Source organism: Panthera tigris, chromosome B3 (genome assembly GCF_018350195.1).
Source record: "Panthera tigris isolate Pti1 chromosome B3, P.tigris_Pti1_mat1.1, whole genome shotgun sequence".
NCBI classification, from domain to species: domain Eukaryota; kingdom Metazoa; phylum Chordata; class Mammalia; order Carnivora; family Felidae; genus Panthera; species Panthera tigris.
The window spans coordinates 99,860,744-99,885,755 of NC_056665.1; the positions used below are offsets into that span (position 1 = coordinate 99,860,744).

A 25,012-nucleotide genomic window follows, 5' to 3' on the forward strand; every position below is an offset into this window, starting at 1 on the left:
AGCCATAGATACATTTAATTACATGAATTCTCGTGGGCATTTAGGGAGAGATATTTGGGATGACAATTTTCCAAAAACTCAAGTGTTGTGGCTGATTTGCAAACAAAAGTAGTTGCTACTTGCCTATCTGGTACTGTTGCCCAATTTCTCTCTAGAATAATCAGTTCCTGTCCTATTAGTTTTCTGTCACTGTGTAACAGATTACCACAAAACTTAATAGCTTAAAACAAATGAATATTTATCGCCTCACAGTTTTTGTGGACTTTTGTGCAATTCAGGAGTAGTTGAACTGGGTTGTGTGACTCAGTCTCTCACTATGCTGCAATCAAGACTAGGGCTTCAGTTATCTGAAGGCTTCCCTAGGGCTGGAGGCTCTGCTTCCAAGAAGCTTCACTCATATTGCTGCTGGCAGGCAGCCTTAGTTTCTTGCTGGCTCTTCCTTGGCATGTGGGCCTTTCCATAGATCTGTTGATATGTCCTCATGGCAATGCAGCTGGCTTTGCCCAGAGGGAGTAATCCAAGGGAGAGTAAGGAGGAAGCCCCAATACCTTTTATCACCTAGCCTCAGTAGTTGTATAAGGTCACTTCCACTTTATTTGACTCTTCTAGAGCAAGTTGCTAGATCCAGGGAAGGGGAATTAGGCTCTACTTCTTGAAGTGGGCAATATTAAAGAATTTGTGTATGTATTTTAAAACCGCAGCACCCATCAATGACACATCATAGGTAAGTAGATTAGGAGATTATCCGTAATATTTTTTTGAAGATCTAAATCTATCTCATCACTGTTTGTTATGACATCATTTTAAGTGACCCCCCCCCCAAAAAAAAATTAAGATATGCCTAGTTTTCTAAAAACTCTTTTTCTCTACTGTATGGTATTTTTATTTTTATTTTTTATATTAAAATTTTTTTAATATTTATTTTTGAGAGAGAGAGACAGAGTGCAAGCAGGGGAGGGCAGAGAGAGAGGGAGATACAGAATCTGAGGTAGGCTCCAGGCTCCAAGCTATCAGCACAGAGCCTGATGAGGGGCTCAAACTCTCAAATCATGAGATCATGACTTGAGCTGAAGTCAGAAGCTTAACCGACTGAACCACCCAGACATCCCTCTACTGTATGATATTTTAAGGTCCTAGAGTATTGATGACTCTTCTTAGTCTTTTTGTATCTGCTCCTATTATAATATCTGATATATTCACATACCCATTCATTCAATAATTTATATATATAATCATCTTCTGGGTATACAATAATAAGCAAGAAATAGTCACAGTCCTTGTTTTCCTAGAGCTTATAATCTACTGGGTGGAAAAGACACTAAACATTTAAGCATGCTTATGAATGTAAAATTACAAGTTGAGGTACATTTTCTGATGAAGAGGGATATGGTCTTATGGGTGCATATAAAAAAGAAACAGGGCTGTTCTGAGCAGCCATGTGGAAAATAGATAGGAGGTTCATCTGAAGTTGGACTTTCGCCAGATGGGTGACAGAAAAAGAACAAGGGTCAGGGAGTTTAAAATATTGGGCACATATTTTGTGCTCATAAATATTTATTGGATTGAACCAAACAGAGCTGTCTTTTTTTTCTCTGTCTTATCCTCTCTTCTTTATTTCTTGTCAGAGGTGATATCTTTTGGTATCCACAGGCTAGTTTGACCAGAACAGTTGCAGCTGAGCAGGAGAAGGGACTACCCGTGCTCAATCCGTCTTCCTTGTTTATTATCTACTGCAATTTACAATTATATTTAGAAAAACAGAATATAATATTCATACAATACCCATAAGATTTTCTCCTAAGAAATTTGAAGACATCTTTTATGTGACTTTGGTAATTTAATTTGCATAAATTTGCACTTTATAGGTATATGTAGAACATACCTATTTAAACTCAAATATCCAGGACCACTGTATTCGATGAGATCAAATGGCATATATTTAGGGACTCTGACTGAGTCTATTGAATATAACAATAAATTCTCTCCAGGAACAATGCTAAGAAGAGGTGCAGCAATGGGGACCTGTTCTGCAAAAATTGAGGTCATTACTACCCTTAAAGTAAATAATTTAAAATCACTATTTAAAACACTATTGAGTGCTTACTGTGTGTCAGACATTGTGTTAATAGACACATATCTTATTTAATACTCATGATATCCCTACGAGACAGGTACAGTTATTACGCTCATTTTACAGAGATTTTTAAAGATTAAGTAATTTGCCCGAAAGCACAGAAATCTGAGTTCTGTCAGACTTTAAAAGCTCCTGACTCAGCCTACTTCAGCGTCTTCATTTTGTGCTCCGTTTCTCTATAGCCCACCCTCTTCCGGTCTCACTGGCCTCCTTTCTGTTCCTAGAAATGAGCCAAGCTCTTTTTTTACCTGAAGATCTTTGCACTTGCTGTTTCCTCTCTCTGAAAGTTTCTTCTCCAGTTGGTTGCATGGCTGGCTCCTTATCTCAGATGTTCTTCTAAATTAGTTCTCCTCACCTTACTGTATAACATCGCCATGTTTTATTTCCATCATAGTATTTATTACACTCTGAAATTATTTTTTCAGATCTTATCCTTAGTACCTCATTCACTGAATGAATGAATAAAATAGCCTACTCCTTCTGTTCCTGCAGGAACCGTGTTACCACCAATAGGCTATCTGTGTTATCCTGATAGTCTATCCTGATACAGAGATTGCACATTGCCTACTTCACTGCCATCTCAGTGTATCACAAAGTCTTTGGTGGTTCCAGGAGAGCAGTGGTCTCACAATATCGAGGCCTCTCAGGGGACGAACAGACAACACCTTCCTGCTTTACCCAGCTCGACCTGCAGGGGACGGTGTCGCTGGAGGCCTCCTTCAGCGCACGCCGGCGCCCTAGATGAACCGAGACGCAGAAGTGGGAGATGTGGAGTAGAGAGGCGGGGCCAACCGGAAGGGGCGTGGTCGCCCACGAATACGCCCCCTCCCGGAGGCTTTCCGCCCTCGCCCCGCCCCTTCCCCCGCCCGGGCGGCCATGGCCATTCCCGGCATCCCCTATGAGCGACGGCTTCTCATCATGGCGGACCCTAGAGATAAGGCGCTTCAGGACTACCGCAAGAAGCTGCTGGAGCACAAGGAGATCGACGGCCGTCTCAAGGAGTGTGAGTGCATCTTTCTTAACATACAATCCTATGCCTGGACCTGCATGTGTCTCTCACAAAGCAGAGGCCCTTGGCCGAGCCCGGCAACCGAGCTCCGGGGGTAGGAAGGCCTCGGTCCAGGGACAAGGCGCTTTGTCATCCGGCCCTGAGGTTGGGAAGTACAGCCTCTTGAGCAGTAGAAATGGCCCACTCTGGTCCAGGTGACAGAGAGAACATCCCTATTTCTGAGATGGAAGTGGAAGAAGACTAGAGAAGGAATGGGAAAGAAGTGGGCCAGGGATGTTTGCCAGGTTGGGGTGCAAGAAGGGGGGTGTAGATGAGTCCTGGGACCCAGAACGAAGGCTTGAGTCATGGAAGCTCAAGCAAGAAGTGAGACTCGAGGTGATGGCTTGTTATTGGGGTGGAAAGCCGGAGCGGAGCCCATCGGTGGGACATAATAACCCTCCTCGTCTTTCCTCGTATTTTGAGTTGTACTCCATCAGGCACACAAGTTTCCCTTGCCTCCTGAACTAAAAGGGCGCTTGCGTATTTTCGTAGTGCACTTTCACTTAAAAGCCAGATGGTTTGATTAAATGAAGAAAGACCATAACCATATAATTCTGTGGGTCACTGCACCTGTTGACCTTATTTAGGGTGGAAAGCCATAGAGTATTAATCCGTGTAGGTGGCTGAAGAGATGAGGAAGGGTCTCTTTTATCATTTGGATTTGTAGTCGCAAATCCAAAAGTGTCAGTGTCAATATCTGTTAACAATGTAACAATGTTACGAATGTGCTTGAATAAGTATTGCCAATCAAGAAAATAAAAATATGGTGCTTTTAAACTGTAACATTTCGGGGAGCCTGGTTGGCTCAGTAGGTTAAGCCTCCAACTTTGTCTCAGGTCATGATCTCCTAGCTCGTGAGTTCGAGCCCCGCGTTGGCCTCTGTGCTGACAGCTCAGAGCCTGGAGCCTGCTTTGGATTCTGTTTCTCCCTCTGCCTTGCCCCTCCCCCCGCTCACACTCTCTGTCTCTCAAAAATGAATAAAAATTAAAAAAAAAAACTAAGATTTCATTTTTAAAAATGTCCTCTGCAAATGGAATTATTTCTTTTGTGGTTTCAGTTAGTGGATATAAATTATATGTAAGGTGAAATAGACTGAAACAAACTTAAATAAATAAAGTAATACTTAGTGACTTAAACTCACTAAGATTATTGTTTAATTAAAAATGTTCAAATTATATTATTTCAGTAAGGGAACAATTAAAAGAACTTACCAAGCAGTATGAAAAGTCTGAAAATGATCTGAAGGCCCTACAAAGTGTTGGGCAGGTAGGTAATGGAGTTTGGGGTGTAGGGAGTGATGGTAATTTGTTTTTTTTGTTATTGGCAAAAAGTAATGCTTTTTTTTCTTTCTCAGATTGTAGGTGAAGTACTTAAGCAACTAACTGAAGAAAAATGTAAGTGGATTGGACTGTTAAATAGTAAAAAAAAAAAGAGTGGACTCTCCTTTCTCCCACCATGAACTTTTGAAATGCTTATTATTTTAATGACAGTAATGAAGGGAGATGATATTCTTGCCTAGACTTAAATTTTCTTTCAACTATTACCTTCTTGGAGGACAGGAATAAAACTCAACCTGCCATCAATGTGGATGTATTTATTTTTTACTTTCTATTTTTCAATTTGTCCTTTCATTCTCTTCCTCTAGTCATTGTTAAAGCCACAAATGGACCACGATATGTTGTGGGTTGTCGTCGACAGGTAACATTTTACATTTGTATAGTGCTTTATAATTGATAAAAGTGCTTTTGTATATATGTTATTTAATTCTTGAGGTAAGCAGGTCAGGCATTACGCCCGTAACTCCTAAAGGTGATGATTTGTCCAGATATAACTAACAAAACTTGATCTCAAACTATGGGCATTGACTCCTGGTATTCTCTACTTTCTACACTTATCACATTGTGTCAGTCAACTCTACATATTTAGAAATCTAAGAATTTTGGAACTGGAAAATATCTCAGGTCCATTTTATTTTAATGTCTTTTTTGAAGAGACTTAGACCTTATTAATTACTTATTACTTATGTCTTATATTTAAACATTCGGAAATGTTACTCAAAGACTTTGCTGTAGCCTGAGTTGATTTGGTGATTTGGTATGCCTTCATTTAGATTAGAATAGGCAAATTGAAATAACTGCCAATTTCATTTTCAGAATACATGTTGGCATTCAAAAATGCCAACAAATGGCTTTAAATAATTTAGTAGCCTCTGAGGCCAATTTATGTGCTATCCTATTCTTCAGGAAGGATCCTTAAAACATTCTTATAAATTCATTGAAAGAACTTTTTGTGAGTATTTGTCATATCAGGTTCATGTTTGAAAACATTGATACAACATGACTGTAGAGTAGAATATAACACAGGGACTAAATCTTATTCTAGCATTGTGCCTAGCATATAAATGGGAAGACATTTTCTAAATCAAAATATTAAATGTCTAGTCTGACAAAAGATTTTATGTCCCTTACAGGGCCTTCTGGATTCCAAGAGTTGGTATTTCTAAGATATTTCATGGTTGTATGAGGGCAAGAGTATTTGAAAACTGGAAAATCTTAGAAAAGCCTGAGTCTGTATTCTCTGTAGATATAAATGTTGAAATAGATTTACATTGATTTTTGTTCGGCTCTTTTTTTTAAGTACCTCACTTATTAGCAACTTTTTTTTTTTTTTTTTTAAGATTTTATTTTTAAGTAATCTCCACCCCCAAGGTGGGGCTCCAACTTTCAACCCTGAGAGCAAGAGTTGCATGCTCCACCCACTGAGCCAGCCAGGCGCCCCACTAGCAACTTTTTAAAGTTCAATCCATTATATTAAAACTAGTATTTTTGCCTATCTCCACTTCATTTTACTTGGCACTAAATCCTGAACTTAGAGTTCTTTGCAAAATCCTGTGAAAAGTAGTAATTTGTATTCTGAAATTGTATTGGCAAGTTGTTTTTTGAACTATCAAAAAGTAACTTAATTTTGGAAAGGTAACACCCTGAGTGTGAGGTGAATCTGTTGGATAGTCTCTATCTAATTCTAGCCAAATAAGTTACCCTGCCTAAGTATGCCAGTAAGTTGTTTAGTATGATTCAGCCTAATATATAATTTATGTAGCATGGTATCTGGCATGTGGCAAAAGCATGAACGATGGTTCTGGGGTTTTTTGTTTTTGTTTTTAGCATTTTAATAAAAACCTCTAAAGGGGTACAAAATGAGTATATTTCTCCTATAGTCAAGTAACATGTTCTTCCCCAAAGCTGTAGTTTTTAAGATAAATCTAAAGGGCATATTACCATATATAAATATATCAGAGTAACACCGTATACCTTAAACTTATATAGTGTTATATGACAAATTTATTTAATAAAAAATAAAATAGATTTTAAAAGAAAAAAATAAAGGGCACACCTTTAAAGTGCTTCCCTTTCCTTACCCCAAAATATTCACCTACAGATTTCTATATAAGTGCTTTGGTACAAATGTACCTATAGATTTCTGTATAAGTGCTTTGGTACAAATTGCCAAAGTCACTATATTATAGTGCCTGAATCAAAATAAACTATGAAAATAGCCTTTGGAAGTAAAATAAAAATATCCATTTTTTTCTTTAAAAGCAAGGCATTTTCCACCACAAACTTTGTATATTAGTGATTTCACATTTCACACTGAGGTTGCATAAAGGGCATTATTTTTTTAAAGGAAGTAACTTTGAATTATTACTTTTACAAGCCCTTCTGTTGTCATGGTGTTTATAATCTAATATTAGTGTTCTCTCTGAAGACTGAAAGTGATTATGTGGCTTCTAAATATTGTGCTTTTTCTTTTTAAAGTAGTATTTCCTCTTTTAAGTGTTTATGTAACACTTTTTGTTTTATAAAATTAGCTTGACAAAAGTAAGCTGAAGCCAGGAACAAGAGTTGCTTTGGATATGACTACACTAACTATCATGAGGTAGGTTTCTTATTCTACCTTTTCCTTTCACAGAGAGAAGTTTTTATGCATAGTATATGCTTCTTGAGATCACTGAATATTTTGCCACTTTTTCCCTTTTACTAATTTCTAATTAATGTAAACACATTTTTATAAGATCATCTATAGATGCTTACATAAGCAAGTAATTTATACCCTGTAGGCTGAGAGAAAATACATCTTGTGAAAGAAAAATACACACCTTATCATTTTAGATATTTGCCAAGAGAGGTGGATCCACTGGTCTACAACATGTCTCATGAGGACCCTGGGAATGTTTCTTATTCTGAGATTGGAGGACTATCAGAACAGATTCGGGAATTGAGAGAGGTGGGTAGTGGACGCTTTGGTCTCTGAACTTATTAACAAATAGTACTGGTTTTATGATACCCAAAGGGAGAAAGAAAATGAAAGATTACTTTGTCCAAATAGTGGTTACTGAATATTATACATTTAATATTCTTGCTGAGAGAAAAATAGCACTGAATTTCTAGCTCTGAAAATTATAGGTATTAAAAAAAATTATAGGTTTTGTTGATTTGGAGATAATTTGGTGTTGGAAAAACTCTGCTCTTTTTGTGACCAAAAAAAAAAAAAAAAAGCTAATAATTGATATAAATCCAATGCCCATGCTATCTGTGGTTTTGATTATCCTAGGTTGCTGGGATCAGAGCATATATAGATAACGTGTGTAATACAGTTTTTCCCGTAACCCTACTAATAATTAGCTTCCCATCCTTAAAGTCAGTTACCTGTACCTTAAATACATTTTTTTAAGATGTCAAAACAATTTTTTTAAAGTAATCTCCATACCCAATGTGGGGCTTGAATTCAAAACCCCGAGACAAAGAGTCTCATGCTCCACAAACTGAGCCAGCCAGGCTTCCTGTACCTTAAACGTGTTATTTTGATAAAGCTGTTTGCTGCCATTTAAGAAAAATATTGGCCTTAGGGTGACATAACCCTTTTAAGCTCTTCGGATCAAATCAGGATTGCCTTGCTTCATGGCACAGATGGCTTTTTTGTTTGTTTGTTTGTTTGTTTTGAGAGGGGAGGGACAGAGAAAGAGAAGAATCCCAAGCAGGCTCTGCTCTGTCAGCACAGAGCCTGACGCAGAGCTCGAGCTCATGGACCTCGAGATCATGACCTGAGGCATCAAGATTCGGACACTTAACTGACTGAGTCACCGAGGTGCCCCACAGATAACTTCTTAACAATTCTCTTTAAAATTTTTTTTTAATGTTTATTTATTTTTGAGAGAGAGAGACAGAGAATAGGAGAGGGGCAGAGAGAGGGAGACACAGAATCTGAAGCAGGCTCCAGGCTCTGAGCTGTTAGCACAGAGCCTGATGGGGGCTTGAACCCACGAACTGTGAGATCATGACCCGAGCTGAAGTCAGATGCTTAACTGACTGAGCCACCCAAGCACCCCTTAACAATTCTCTTTAAAAGCAAATTACATTGTCCCATTGGTTTCATCCTAATTTATGATGGCAATATGTAGGAATGAATGAGGATAGTTGGTATAGCTTACATCATCTGATTTAAGCCTTAAGCCAGTAGTTTTCAGATATCAGCATATTAAGTTTTCTGGAACTCTTATTAAAGATACAGATTCCTAGGCCCTCTGCATGATATTGATGCAGTAGATTGGGGGTGGAACTCAAGAATTAGCATTTAAGCATTCCAGGTGACTATGAAAGCAAATTATTCTCCTCCTCTTCCTCCTCCTTCTCCTCCTTCTTCTTCCTTATTTTTAAAAAAATGTGCATTTATTTTTGAGACAGAGGGAGAGACAGATCATGAGCAAGGGAGGGGCAGAGAGAGGGAGAGAGAGAATCTGAAGCAGGCTCCAGGCTCTGCGCTGTTACCACAGAGCCGGATGCAGGAGTTGAACCCATGAACCATGGGATCATGACCTGAGCCAAAGTCGGACACAACCAACTGAGCCACCCAGGCTCCCTGAATCCAAATTATTTTTGACCATACTTGAGGAAGCACTAGCCTAATTCTAAATAAAAGTCTATTCTTCTCACTTTGTGGTTAATGAAAGGGCAACAGGAAGAGCAAGTGCTTCATGGAACTATGAAATCTTGTCTTTGACAGTGATTTGCTACATCAGCCATAGGAGTAGAAAGAATGTCTCTCTGTCTCTCTCATACAAAAACATACACATACATAATCCACAAAACATGCACATGTGGTACTTTTCCATCTGCAGACACTAAGAATATGGATTCTTACACTTTTTGCTTAGTCACACCTCATGAACACAACTATTCAGTAGAAGCTTATGTCTCAAGTTACTGGTACTATAAAGAGTTTAAGCTGGGCATCAAACCCTCAATTATTCTCCAGCTTTCTTTCCTTAAATCAGTCTTAGTAGGATATTGAGAGCAGACTATATGGTTCTTTTTTTAAAAAATTAATTTATTTACTTTTCTAATCTCTATACCTGTCATGGAGATTGAACTCATGACCCTGAGATCAAGAGTCACGTGCTGTTCCAACTGAGCCAGCTAGGCGGCCTTAATATATGGTTCCTTTAAGGCTGCTATGACAAAATGACAACATGTGAAAATTTTTTATGCCTTTTCCCCTAATTGCCGTTCTAACTTACTAAATTTCTTCATTTCATAATTATTTTGTGTTGCATTCCCAAATGCAAAATAATATAGATCTTTCTTGCTTACCTCATTTTTTTTGTAGTATGATTTTTCATTGAGGCGTGATTTACATTCAGTAAAATGCACAGTATTTTTTTGTGAAGTTTATTTATTTTGAGAGAGAGCAGCAGCGTGCATGTGTGAGCAAGAGAGGGACAGGGAAGGAGGGAGAGAATCCCAGGCAGGCCCTGCACTGTCAGCTGCAGAGCTTGATGCAGGGCTCTAACTCACGAACAGTGAAATCACGACCTGAGCTGAAACCAAAGTCGGACGTTTAACTGACTGAGCCACCCATGTGCCCCTGCAGATGTTTTGAAAAGTTTATTTATTTATTTTGAGACAGAGCATGTATACGCACGCACATGAGTTGGGGAGGGGCAGAGAGAGAAGCCTAAGCAGGCTGTGCGCAGACAGCTGGATCGAACTCACGAACTGTGAGAACATGACCTGACCCAAAGTCAAGAGTTGGACGCTTACTGACCGAGCCACCCATGTGCCCCTAAAATGCACATACTTTTTAAGTATATAATTCAAATGTGTTTTGACAAATTATGTCTGTGTAACCATCTCTTTCGTTAAGTGTGTAGTTTGTTAACATAACTACTACAGGCTTTTAAATTGATTTTTACATAAAAATTTTTTCTTAAATCTACCTGAAGAAGAATCTCTAATACAAATATCTTTATAGGGGTTCCTGGGTGGTTCAGTTAATTAAGCATCTCACTTTTGATTTTGGCTCAGATCATGATCTCAGTTTGTGAGATCAAGTCTCAAATCAGGCTCTGCACTGACAGTGTGAGCCTGCTTGGAATTCTCTCTACCTCTCTCTCTCTGCCCCTCCCACACATGTACATGTTCCCTCTCTCTCAAAATAAATAAATAAACTTGAAAAAATAGCTTTACATAGCATAGAATTCTAGATCTATTATGAATTACAATATGTACACCTAATTGTGCTGATATTTTACTTGAAGTATTTTAAAGTTCATCAAAATCTTTACTGACTTTTTAAGAAACATGCAACTTCTTTTCTAGGTGATAGAATTACCTCTTACAAACCCAGAATTATTCCAGCGTGTGGGAATAATACCTCCAAAAGGCTGTTTGTTATATGGACCACCAGGTTAGTGTTGAATTATGTCTGACCTAGTAATAAATGAATGAATGAAGGAATAAAAAAGTAAGGTGAAAATTTAAAGTGAGCTATTACAACCTCCATTTTATTCATAGTGGGGAAGGTATAGGAGATGTGTGTCTGCTGTTCTCTCAGGTGTGCTTAGTCTTCTTGTGCCTCATAGGATATGCATCTTAACATGCTGTATGATTCTAGTGCATTGGTCCTGTGTGGTTCACAGACCTCTGGCTGTTCCTGAGACACTTTCAAGGAGTCTGCAAGGTCAGACCTTACTTTGATAATACTAAGACATTAGTTGCCATTTCAAAGTGTTTACTTCTGCGCTGATGATGCAAAAACGATGTGGGTAGAATTGCTCATGCCATAGCATGAATCAGTTAAGTCAGTGGCATGAAGTGGTACTAGTAGTCATTGTGTTACTGACTGCTCACACTTGTAGTATGAAACAAAACAAAAATAGGAGTTTTACTTTAACATGTCCTTATCGAAGCAGTAAAAATTATTTTTATTAAATCCTGATCTTTGAATAATGTTTTGTATCCTATGTGATGAAGTGGAAAATCTGTGCAAAGCACTTTTGTTGCGTAATGGATAGAGTAGTTATGTCTAGGAAAAGCACTTGTGCAGTTATGTGAATTGCCAGCTGAATTAGCTGCTTTTCATGGAATATAATTAAAATATATTTTTTTTTACTGTTCATTTTTTTTTGAGAGACAGAACAAGCAGAAGTGGGGGAGAGAGGGAGGGAGACACAGAATCTGAAGCAGTCTCTAGGCTCTGAGCTGTCAGCACAGAGCCCGATGTGGGGCTCAAACTCATGAACCATGAGATCATGACCTGAACCAAAGTCAGACGCTTAACTGACTGAGCCACCCAGGAGCCCCTGGAATATAATTTTTTTTTTAATGTTTATTTTTGTGTGAGAGAGGGAGAGAGGGAGAACGGGGGAAGGGCAGAGATAGAGGGTGACAGAGGATATGAAGCAGACTTTACACAGACAACAAAGAGCTTGATGCAGAATTTGAACTCACGTACCGAGATCATGACTCGAGCCGAAGTTGGCCGCTTAACTGACTGAGCCACCCAGGCACCCCTCATGGAATATCATTTTGTCTTTCAAACATGATTTACAGACATTTCTGTCATTGTCAGGCTGGTTATTGGTTATTCAGACTGGTCATTGCTTATCTGGCAAACATTTTTTCAAAAATGAATTAAGTTAGCCTGTTATGTTAAAACAACTAACACTGTCTGTAACCAGTGAGAAAAAGTTGAGCTTTCAACCAAAATTAGTTTTTGAAAACTTATATCTGACAACTTTCTAATGCTAATACTTAGGAGATGAGATGGGTGATATTCACAAATGTGATTTTTAAATACTTGTATATTAAAAAATGCCAACATGTGGAAGATTTTCATAACTCACTGAACCAATAGTTTCCAAATAAGCAATATTTGGTGTTACAATATGCATAGGTAAAAGATCCATTCATTATGCAGGATAGACCAATGGATTATCAGGTAACATAAAAGGCTTCTATTGTAGTGCCTGTAAATAGGGGTTGAGATGTTTTTGAATATAGGTATTCAGTATGCTTAGAATTACAAGAGATGTTTTGAATAAAATTCAAAATTTTAATATTGAGAGTAGAAGTGCTTTAGAATTTTAAATGGAAATTCTCTTTAGGATTTAGCATTCATTTTGCAAAATTTACTATCTGAAGGATAACATTCTTAAAAGGCTTTTGAGAATTTGTTTTGCTTTCCATCTATTTAGGACTTCTTTTGTCATTTTAGGTACAGGAAAAACACTTTTGGCAAGAGCTGTTGCTAGCCAGCTGGACTGCAATTTCTTAAAGGTAAAGGAAAGATTCTTTTTGTAGCTGTTGAGATTAAATTTTATTTGAATTGTTTTATGTTTACCTTAATGTTTTTTCCTTAATCAGGTTGTATCTAGTTCTATTGTAGACAAGTACATTGGTGAAAGTGCTCGTTTGATCAGAGAAATGTTTAATTATGCCAGGGATCATCAACCATGCATCATTTTTATGGATGAAATAGATGCTATTGGTAAGAATAACACTTTTTAAAATTTATTTTAAACTTTTCTTGAAAGTGTTGGAAAATTTTTAAAAAATGAAAGGAATTCCTCTTCCTGCCCCCACCAGCTTTACCTCTAATTGTAATTTGTATGAAGTAGCAAAATGAATTGACTCTTACTTTAAATTCTTTTTTTTTTTAATTTTTTTTTTTAATGTTTTTATTTATTTTTGAAGGAGAGAGAGAGAGAGAGCATGAGCAGGGGACGAGCAGAGAGAGGGAGACATAGAATTTGAAGCAGGCTCCAGGCTCTAAGCTGTCAGCACAGAGCCCCATGCAGGGCTCGAACTCACGAACTATGAGATGATGACCTGAGCCGAAGTCGGATGCTTAACCGACTGAGCCACCCAGGCACTCCTAAAAATAATTCTTAAAGAAGTTTAATTTTGACATTGACAAATTGAGACATGTCATACCAAAATCAATTCTAACTTTGTCAGTATGATTTTTACTATTTAATTCTTAATCTTCATGTTTTTAACTCCAGACATTATCATTCTTTTGTTAAATGATGATTGTAGAGGAAGAGAGTAATGCATGATTTTCCATATCATTATTTTAGGTGGTCGTCGGTTTTCTGAGGGTACTTCAGCTGATAGAGAGATTCAGAGAACTTTAATGGAGGTAATACTTGGTAAAGGTTTAAAAAGAAGCCTGTATGTATATATGAAAACATGGGTATTGGAAGGGCAAAATATGTACAATTGTTTAAATGAAGAACACACTTAAGTATGAAATTTGAAAATTTGATCTGGAATAAACACATTTCTCTACCACAATCTCTAGTAAGAAAATATCCACCAGAAAATAATAGGGGTATCTACAAAATTCCATTTGATGTACAGGTATATAATTCCATGTATTTTGAACAGACCAACCATTTAGATGTTTAAATTTTTTTTAAATGTTTATTTACTTTTGAGAGAGAGGACAGAGTGCGAGCCGGAGAGGGGCAGAGAGAGAGGGAGACACAGAATTCGAAGCAGGCTCCAGGCTCTAAGCTGTCAGCACAGAGCCCAATGTGGGGCTTGAACTCATGAACTGAGATCATGAAGTCGGGCGCTTAACCGGCTAAGCCACCCAGGTGCCCCAACCATTCAGATACTTAAATTGTATATTGTTCTTCTGATGATTCACATTCTGTGAACACGATCTTGTGCTAGTTTTGTTAAGATGTGTTATGAGAAATGGACATATTAAAACTGGTGGCAATAAATGAGTTATGAATGAGGCTGCTCTAAAAATCACTAATACTTTCTTCTCTTGCTTTATTGCTGAGAATAAGAAGAAACTAAAATAGTTTTGATAATTGAAGAAGATGGATGATGGAATATTAGAACGTACATATAGCCTTTCCCCACTCCAAATTCTGTGAAAGCGATGGCAAGATCCCAAACACATTTTTCAACGTCTACAAAGACAAGCTAGGTAGCATAGGTAATACAGTGCCAAATTCTACCTCAGTAGGAGTATTTGAAAATTGCTTTTTGTAAATTATAATGATCTGCTTAGAATATATACAGTATTTTCAAGTTAGTAATAGATTCTCTTAGAAACCTTAAATTGAGGTATTTTAAGACAACACAGATGCTAGTCTTATTCAGGTAACTGATGTGTTGTTAGCTAACAGATATTTTGGAAAAGAAATAGACATATTGTTAAGCTAGCTATATTTAAAAAAATTTTTCTTAATGTTTATTTATTTTTGAGACAGAACATGAGCAGAAGGGCAGAGAGAGGGAGACACAGAATTCAAAGCAAGCTCCAGCCTCTGAGCTATCAGCACAGAGCCCAATGTGGGGCTCAAACCCACAAACCACGAGATCATGACCTGAGCTGAAGTCGGATGCTTAACCAATTGAGCCACCCAGACGCCTCATGCTAGCTGTATTTTATTATTTAAAAAAAATTTTTTTTAAATGTATGTTTATTTTTGAGAGAGAGAGAGAGGGACAGAATGTGAGTGGAGGAGGGATAGAGAGAGGGAGACAGAATCCGAAGCAGGCTCCAGGCTCTTAGTTTTCACCACAGAGCCCAACATGGGGCTCGAACTCGTGAGCTATGAGATCATGACCTGAGCCAAAGCCGGATGTTTAACCGACTGAGCCACCCAGGTGCCCCCATGCTAGCTGTATTTTAAGGAGTTTGTTGAATGCAGTTAGGTGTTTCAATATTTATTCAAAAAACCTTTTAGGAATTGAAGTATGTTTAGTGTCTCAGTATTTCTATATATAGTAGAATTATTTAAAAGTTATTTAATAGATTTATTATCAGACTTATAGAAATGTCATTGTATCTGCTTATCTGAATGTAAATTTATGTTTGGCTAACTTAAGACATACATTAGATTTTATTAATAGTGTTTATTTTTAAAAGGAACTATGAAAACAATTTGAATATTGGAAATTAGATCCACATAGTTTAGTTTTTTAACTCTTGACTAGATGGAAGCCTTCAGATTTATTAAACCTTTTTGATAGCTATAACAAGGTACATAATTAAATAGTCTGTCTTGGAACTATGAGGCTAGAAAACATGCTTTTATAAGAGAAAGAAAAGATACTCCATCAAATGGTCATTCTGAAGATTGCATACTATCTGTAGACAATATATTTTATGGTATTAGACACGTAAAAGTTGTGTATGGTTTAGTTTTTAATGGTTGGGATGTTTTATAAAAGTCTGTCAATGATTTTTGTTTATAAATGTATTAGTTACTGAATCAAATGGATGGATTTGATACTCTACATAGAGTTAAAATGATCATGGCTACAAACAGACCGGATACACTGGATCCTGCTTTGCTTCGTCCAGGAAGATTAGATAGAAAAATACGTGAGTTAAAATTCTTTACCTGTTGTCTGTTCTCTTTGTCTATGCCCATTTCTCTTTCCATATCTCTTTCTCATTCCCTACTTTAAAAAACCTGACTGCAAAAGAATTTATTTTAATTTTTTATTTTCAGATATTGATTTACCAAATGAACAAGCAAGATTAGATATATTGAAAATCCATGCAGGTCCCATTACAAAGCATGGTGAAATAGGTAAGGAGATAACCTATTTTATGTATATTTACATTTGGTAAGTGAAGCAAACTGCTATTGGATATTGCTGATAATCTACCAAATCTGGTCTTAAATTCAGCAAATGTCTTAAAAACAGCTAATATTTGTTGAGCATCAACTTTATGCTAGGAATTATTCTAAGTGCTGGGGGTGTAACAGTGAACAAAACATGACAAATTCCTACCATGTAGACATTCTTGTCAGGAAAGACAAAGTCAGTTAAATATTTGGTATATTAGACGGTGATATGTGCTATGGATAAATATAAAGCAAGAAAAGGGAAATAGGTAATGTGAGGAGCCAGAATGAATATTTACATTTTTTAAAATGTATGTTTATTTATTTTTAATGTTTATTTATTTGAGAGAGAGAGAGACCGAGAGCACCGTGAGCAGGGGAGGGGCAGTGAGAGAGGGAGAAAGAATCTGAAGCAGGCTTCAGGCTCTGAGCTGTCAGCACAGAGCCTGATGTAGGGCTCAAAGTCACAAGCTGTGAAATGGTGACCTGAACTGAAGTCGAGCACTCAACTGACTGAGCCACCCAGGTACCCCATAATGTATATTTATTTTTGAGAGAGTGCAAGTGGGGAAGGGGCAATGTGAGGGTAGGGGGCGGGTACAGGGTCCGAAGCGGGCTCTGCGCTGACAGCAGACAGCTCGATATGGGGCTTGAACCCATGAACTATGAGATCATGACCTGAGCCAAAGTCGGACACTTAACCAACTGAGCTACCCATGCGCCCATGATTATATACATTTATGTATTTATTTTTAACTTTTTAAAAAATTTATTATTGAGAGAGAGACACAGAATGTGAGCAGGGGAGGGCAGAGAGAGGGGGAGACACAGAATTTGAAGCAGGCTCCAGGCTCTGAGCTATCAGCACAGAGCCCCATGCGGGTGTTGAACCCACAAACTATGGGATCATGACCTGAGCTGAAATCAGATGCTTAACCGACTGAGCCACCCAGGGGCCCCTATATACCTTTTTAAATGGAGGTGGAGAGGAGGAAGCAGAGGAAAGCCTAACCAAGAAAGTGATTTTCAACCAATGACCTAAAAAGGTGAAGGAACTAGGTATAGATATTTAAGGGAAAATCAAGCAGAGGGAACAGCAAGAGGAAGAACTTGAGGCAGGTATATGACTGGAACATTCCAGGAGTAGCAAAGAGGCCAGGGTGTCTGTGGCAGTGTAATCAGGATAGTAGTAGCAAGTGAAATCATAGAAATAATGGGAATCAAATTGCATAGAGCCTTATTGAGGCCATTGTGTAAGAACTTTGGCTTTTATTTTATTTTTGTCATTGGAAGATTGTGAGCAGAGGAATGCTATGATCTTACGTTTGTTATTTTAACTTTGTAATGTAAAAATTAGAAATACATAGAAGTGGAGATAAGAGTATAATGAACTTGTAACCCTAGGTACTCATCACCTACCCAGCTTTAATAATTAATAACTCTTGGCAAATCTTGTTTCATCTGTGATCTCTTCCACCTCTTCTTACCTTCCTTCTGGATTTTTAAAAAGCAAGTCTCAGGCATTATATCATATCATCTGTAAATATTTTATAATTGACTTATGTTAAATAAGATCATTCTGGTTGTACACAGAAGGGCAAAGACAGAAACAAGAGGATAAGTTAGGAGGATATTTGGATAATCCAGGCACAAGATGGTGGTGTGGTCTCAGGTGGTAGCAAAGTCTTACAATAATGAGATTCTGGACATATTTTGAAAATAGAAGTAACAGGGTTTGCTAATGAATCAGTTATGGGGTGTAAGGTAACGAGAAGAACCAGGAAGACTTAGGTTTTTGACTCATGCAACTGGAAAGATGGAGTTGTCATCATTTAAAATGGGGGAGACTGGAAAGATTAGGTTTTAAAGGGAGAATAAAGAATTTGATTCTGAATATATTAAATCTGAGATACCAATTAGAGATCGAAATAAAGACGTTGCTTGGTAATTCTATATGCATGAATAGTTTATTGGGATGGTCTATTCTGGAGATATAATTGTGGATAATAACAGCATAAAATTTTTTTTGAAGTCTTTGAGATGAGATTTCTAAGGAAGTAAATGTAGATAGAGAAGATGTTCAAAAACTGAGCTGAGGGGTGCCTGGGTGGCTCAGTTGGTTGAGTGTTTGGCTTTTGCTCAGGTCATGATCTCACGGTTTGTGAGTTCAAGCACCACATCAGGCTGGCTGCTGTCTGCACAGAGCCTGCTTCAGATCCTCTATCCCCTTCTCTCTGCCCCTCCCCTGCTCATGCTCTCTCTCTCTCAAAAATAAAGAAACATTTAAAAAAAAAAAAAAAACTGAGCTAATTCCAATTTTAAGAAACTGAGATGAAGACCATCAAAGGAGACTGAGAAGGTACAGTCAGAGAGGGAAGTTAAACCAGGAGCTGGTGATGTCTTGGAAGATAAATGAAGAAATTGATACAAGGAGGGAGTAATTCCCTGTTAAATGCTGACAGTGAGTCAGATAAAAAGAGTTCTGAGAATGGATCTTTGGATTTACTATGTGGAGGTAATTGGTGACCTTATCAAAGCAATTTGTTTGGAGTGGTGAGAGAGAGAGCCTACCTCAAATGAGTTTCAAGGAGATTGTACACAGAATCCAAAGCAAGCTCCAAGTTCTGAGCTGTCAGCACAGAGCCCAGTGTGGGGCTCTGACTCACGAACCATGAGATCATGATCTGGGTCAGAGTCAGACACTTAACTCACTGAGCCACCCAGGTGCCCTGGTTGCAGTTTTTCTAAGATTCCTGGCTTGACAGATATCTTAAGTTCACATGTGCATAATTGTTTCATTGCATAGAAACAGGTTAAGATGCTTTCAGATCTTGATGCTATTTCTTGGTTTTAAAATGTCAAAAGCATGTTTATTTCTGCTTGGTGCTGGTTTACTTAATAGAAGTATAATTTTTGGTAGTTAATATTGTGGAGGACATGCTAAATATTTTGGAGGAATGTCAACAGAGATGATGCCTAGCTGGTCAAATTCAAAGCAAGGTCTGCAGTTAAATTTTCTATATAGGCATAAATCAAGAAAAAGCCTAAATTTTTTTAAAACTAATTTCCAGTATTTTTTCCTAAACAGATTATGAAGCAATTGTGAAGCTTTCAGATGGCTTTAATGGAGCAGACCTGAGAAATGTTTGTACTGAAGCAGGTATGTGTTTAAAGTACAGTTTTTATTATTGATGTTGATTTATTTAATTTGCTAAAAATGTGTTTGGATTTGTCCAAAAGAAGAGCCTGGGCTTTGCGAGGATTTAGGTACTTGTTTTTTTGCGGGGGGTGAGGGAGGGGGAACTGATTCCAGGAAGCAGGAGAGAACAGGAAAGTGCAATGGAAAGAGGGAAAGCTATTGTAAGGGTGCATCATTGACGTAGCTGCTATAGACAGGTGGGATTTGATTTGATGACATCTCAGACAAACATACAGAATGGCTGATCTATGGGAGACTGGAGCATTTATTTACCAGCTGTCATCCCCCACTAGATGATAATTTACCCTTGGGGATGTTAACTCCTTTATACTTCTAGATGCCTTAGACCAGAATGTGGTAAGACTTGCAAGTGATAGCATACTGGCTCCCTGAAGTAAGTCTGAGACTGTACAGAAGTGTCTGCCACAACTGTGGCTGAAATTAGACTGTGCTAGCACCAGAAGTATCTGCTGCAAAGTGGATAACTTGTTTTCTGATACTAGTCTTAGCAATAAGCTTTGTAAGATTGATTTATGAATTTTGTGATCATGCAACTTGTATAAAATGTAATAGTTTTTTAATACAGATTTCTCTATGGATTGTGTGATCCTGTTTTTAAAAATTTTATTTCTGGTATCAGGTGGCATTAAAACCATACATAGAGCCATTTAGTTTTTGTCCTCCACACAGAATCTTAAAATTAAAAAAAATTAATTTTTACCCTAGTTTTTATAGTTACTGACTTTCTTAGGTTGCGGGTGAACAGTTTTTTGTTTTTTTTTTTTTTAAGTATTACAATATGTCATTTCCTCTTGTTTTCATATCACCTTTAGCATTTCTTATAAATTTAACAGTTTAAAGAGGCTGCTCAGATATGGCTTCTCCATAGCAGTATCTTCATGGGTATATGGTGACTCAGTACCTGGATCAGAAATCTGCAGGTTTAGAAACTCAGTACAGATCAGAGTAAATCATGCTCACAAAGACCTCCTAATAAATAAAACACACTAAGTGGTAAACTTGGATGTAGCTTGAACTACTTAGAATAATTTATGACAGTGTCTTTCCAAAATCTACACTGGACCAAATTATTAGAATATTGCTTTGATGAAATTGGAATCTAAACAAAAGCAATGTCATAATCCTAAAGGTTCGCACCATCAAATTATATTTGTTTTTTGCTTTTTTTTTTCAGTTTTATCAACAAATAATTGACATATATCACTGCATAAGTTTAGGTTGTACAGCATGATAGTTTGGTTTACATATATTATGCAATGATTTCCACAATAAGTTCAGCTAACATTTATCTTCTCATATAGATTCAGTTAGAAAAAAGGAAAAATATTTTCTCCTGTGATAAGAACTCTTAGGATTTACTCTCTTAACTTTCTTATATATCATATAGCAATGTTAGCTATAGTCCTTATGTTGTACATTACATCCTTAGTACTTACTTATCTTACAACTAGAAATTTGTATACTTCACATATTGTAAAAACATTTTAGGCTGGGGTGCCTGGCTGACTGAGTTGGTAGAACATGTGATTGTTGACTTCAGGGTGGTAAGTTCAAGCCTCATGTTGGGCGTAGAGCTTACTTAAAACAAAACAAAACAAAAAAAATGATTTTAGCTATTTCCAGTAAAGAGCTATAACTTTGGTATAGATTACAGTCTTAGCTTTTTAAATGGCCTGGGGTGTTCATATTTGGAGACACTAAAATTCTTTGGTTTTCTTATTATCAGACTTTAAGCCTTTTTTGTTAGTATCTTTCTGCAATGTAAAATAAACTTGATTCATTTATAGTTGTCTTTTCCATTCACATCCTGAGATTAGCCTTTTTGGATTGGAATGTAACTCAGGCTCAGCCATTCACTAAATAATGGTTTGGAAACAGTCATATGCACAAAGTTTGGAAAAATAAGTAGCCTTCAAAACAGGTTTTATTTTATTATTTTATTTTATTTTGTTTTGTTTATTTTTATTTATATCTTATTTTATTTTTATTTTATTTCATTTTAAAGTTTATTTATTTATTTTGAGAGACACAGAGAGAGCTGGGGAGGGCAGAGAGAGGGGAAGGGAGGGAGAGAGAGAATCCCAAACAGCCTTCGCACTGTCAGCACAGAGCCCAAGCCCAATTCAGGGGTCAATCCCATGAACCGTGAGATCATAACCTGAGCCAAAATCAAGAGTCGGACACTTAGCCAACTGAGCCACCCAGGCACCTCCGAAACAGGTTTTAAAAAACTTCAATATTAAAAACTAGAAATTTCCATTCACCTGATTTCTGAGTACAACATAGAATGGCTATTTCCAAGACTAGGTAGAAATCTTGGAAGATAGAAAATAACCATTGAAATCTTCTATTGCACTCATTTTACATAAATGAAAATATAAGCAGATCTTCAATGAAAATATTAGTACATAGTGATAATTTACCAGCTTTAGCTTATCATGAAATTGGGATTGTCTCAAAATCTTGGACCCATATCCATGTCAAGTAGTATTTGACAAGTAACTTATCATTAACTTGAAAAAGTTGAATTGTGATACTTGAGTGTGAAATTCATATAAAATATCAATTTGTACATAAAAAAGGTAAATTTTAATTATGTGGTTATTGTCACTGATTTTTGATAAAGCCCAATGTTGACTTTGTTTAATTCCTATTTTTTAAGCTTTTGATTATTAAGAAGGAAAGGCTATCAAAATTACTGAAGGTGTTTTGTGTTTTCCCACATTATACACGTGTTCCCTCCTTCCAGGCGATTGTTGTCTGTAGAGTTAAGAAACCATGGCTTAAGATGTGTATGTTTTATTGATAGTAGGGCTTTATTTTGCTTTTTCGGAATGTCATTAGATACAGGGACTGTGTGAGTTAGATTTTAAATATCCAGATAGTTTTCTCATTGTTGTCTTGCTTTTGGTTTGGAAAATAATACTCAATATAGCTAAGCAAATTAATTGAACAATGATGGTTGTTTTTAATAAATTAGAACTATTGGCTCAGAAGTAGTAAATCTACGGGCAACTGGCTGGCTCAGTCAGTGGAGTGTGTGACTCGATCTTGGGGTCATGAGTTCAAGCCCCATAATGGGGTAGTGTTTACTTCCAAAATAAATCTAGGCTCCTTCACATTTACTCCACAGAATTAAATTACTTAATTTTCCTGAAAAAAAATTTTTTTATTGTTTTTTATTGAGATAACAATTGTCAAATATTTCAGATATACAACATAATTATTTGATATATATATTGTAAATGATCACTACAATAAATCTAGTTAATATCTGTCACCACATATAGTAAACAAGGTATTTTTTTCTTTGATGAGAACTTTTAAGATCTACTCTCAGCAATTTCAAATATAGACTACAGTATTATTAAGTATAGTCACCATGCTGTATATTGCATCCTCAGGATTTATTTTATCCTTAGAAGTTTGTGCCTTTTGACTACCTTCACCGATTTCGCCCACTCCCTCTTAGTTTTCTTACAATAAATTATTTACATGTTATATATAGCAGTCATGTTGTTCTGTTCTCCACAGGTATGTTTGCAATTCGTGCTGATCATGATTTTGTAGTACAGGAAGACTTCATGAAAGCAGTCAGAAAAGTGGCTGATTCTAAGAAGCTAGAGTCTAAATTGGACTACAAACCTGTGTAATTTACTGGAAGGTTTTTGATGACTGCATGACCGATCCTGGCTTAATGTAAAAATAAAGTTAAGGAAAATAATGTATGTATTGGCAATGATCTCATTAAAAGCATATGAATAAAAATATGTATGGATAACACTGTAAAAATTAGTAATTGAGTAATTCTACTTTTAAGATTGGTACAGAAGAAATTTGTATGTTTGTTAATATTGCATTTATTGCAGCAAAAGTTATGAGTATGTTGAAGCTTTTCGTATTTGCTGTGTGACCGTTTTTGTAAAACATTGAAAGTAGTTTGAAATCGTAGTATGAGAGCATTTCTTATGACTTATATCATTTGTTTTCCTCATTTTAAAAAGTTGAATAAAATCTGTTTTAGTTCTCCTACATATATTTTTGTCTTTTTAAAGATTACATTTATGATGGTCCTTTTAGTAAATTATTTAATAATCAAAATGAATTCTATTTAGATTACAGGCTTTTGAATTTTAAAACCGTACACACACTCAGTGTTCCTAACAGCGTCTTGTTATATAAAGCATAGATGTGTATATCTATATTGATAATGGAAGGTCTTTATTCACTCTTCACCTATGATTAGACTGTATGATAGCTAATTGAAATAGTACATGCATGTCCATAACCATTTTTTAGATTGATTAAAAGTAGTATTTGCTAACAAATGTGATTTGGTTTTCTTGATTTATGTGAGATGATAGTTCCCTTTTCAGAATATTAAGGTGTGGACCCTCTTCCCAGAAAAAGTCAGATGTACATACACACAATTTTGCATACACTAAAATTTAAGGAGATTTATTATTTCCCAAACTCACCCATTGGCTCTGTAGGTATCTATGGATACTAAGCTAAGAGTGTTTGATGTAGGGGATGTTGATGTCAGAAATGTTCAAAGCAGAAGTTCTGTTACCTACACACAATTCTTATATCATGTGGACTTAAAGCTTTAACAGATTAAAATAGGAAATTGTTGGCGTCACCTGAGATTATCTTATTAAAGGTGCTGTTTAAACAAAAACAACTTGACTTCACTTTTCATAAACACTAAAGAATGTGCGATATATGACTTGGATAATTATACAATCATTTTTCAAATTAAAAAGTTACTTGCAGAGTATTGTATGTCTTTTTATAACTTTAAAAGGTAGAGAATAGTTTACATAGTGATAGAGAAAATGGAGCACTCAAACTAGCCGTCTAATACTCAAGTTATTGAATGGTTCTATTTCTATATATGTTGGTAGTGTGTTTGATAAATATGACAATATAAAAATAATAGTATGTTTGTCAAGGGCGTGTAGGTCAAATATGTGATTCTTTTAACCTTATTCATTGCAATTTGCAATTTAATGACTTTCTCACCTTTTTACTTTGGTTTATTTTTTGGTTATAAGAATCAGTTTGGTTTACAAATCTTGAAAGTTTAAGCATGGATTCTTCCGCTTCTAAGTTTGATATTCCTCGTGTTTAAATTAAATGGAGAACAGTATCTTCCTAGGCCCAGAGAAAGTATATACCTCACTTCTATTAACAATATAGTATTAACAGACTCAAACCCCTTTTTAAGATGAAAGCCATGTATTTTATTAATATATTTATATTATATATAATTAATATTTCAACATAAACTTAGCATTAAAGGGAGAGACCTTCAGTATGATGTGTAATTTACTGAGTGAGCTATCGGTTGTTTCTATTCCTTAGGATTTTCTATATGCCTTTGTTTCTTGAGATTTTGTCATAGTCCCAAGTATTCTTGAAAGTCCACCATTTCAATTTGCTTAAAAACCAAGGGTGTTTCATTTTCTGTGTAGCATAACACAGTTTTAAGATGAACTCTTCATTTATTACTCTTTCGGTTATAACCTCACTACAGATTGCGCAGGATTCTGAGGGGGAGAAAATACAGTTTTCCTTTCGAATGCCAGTCTCTGGTGGCTAGGATGTTTGCCGGTTCTTACACTACAGATTTGCGTCCTCTCTGGGAAAGGTTAGAGCTGGTGTGGT

General features: G+C 36.5%; 1 protein-coding gene across 1 annotated transcript; it reads left to right on the top strand.

Moving 5' to 3' along the window:
• Positions 1-2,998: 2,998 nt before the first annotated feature.
• PSMC6 (proteasome 26S subunit, ATPase 6) lies at positions 2,999-23,670 on the top strand. The gene is made up of 14 exons (XM_007097566.3): positions 2,999-3,137; positions 4,369-4,448; positions 4,537-4,576; positions 4,828-4,880; positions 7,051-7,118; positions 7,352-7,466; positions 10,838-10,925; positions 12,735-12,796; positions 12,884-13,007; positions 13,600-13,661; positions 15,752-15,872; positions 16,003-16,083; positions 19,211-19,282; positions 22,877-23,670. Exons 1-14 carry the CDS (start codon positions 3,011-3,013, stop codon positions 22,993-22,995), a joined length of 1,212 nt encoding a protein of 403 aa, XP_007097628.1. The 5' UTR covers positions 2,999-3,010; the 3' UTR covers positions 22,996-23,670.
• Positions 23,671-25,012: the final 1,342 nt, after the last annotated feature.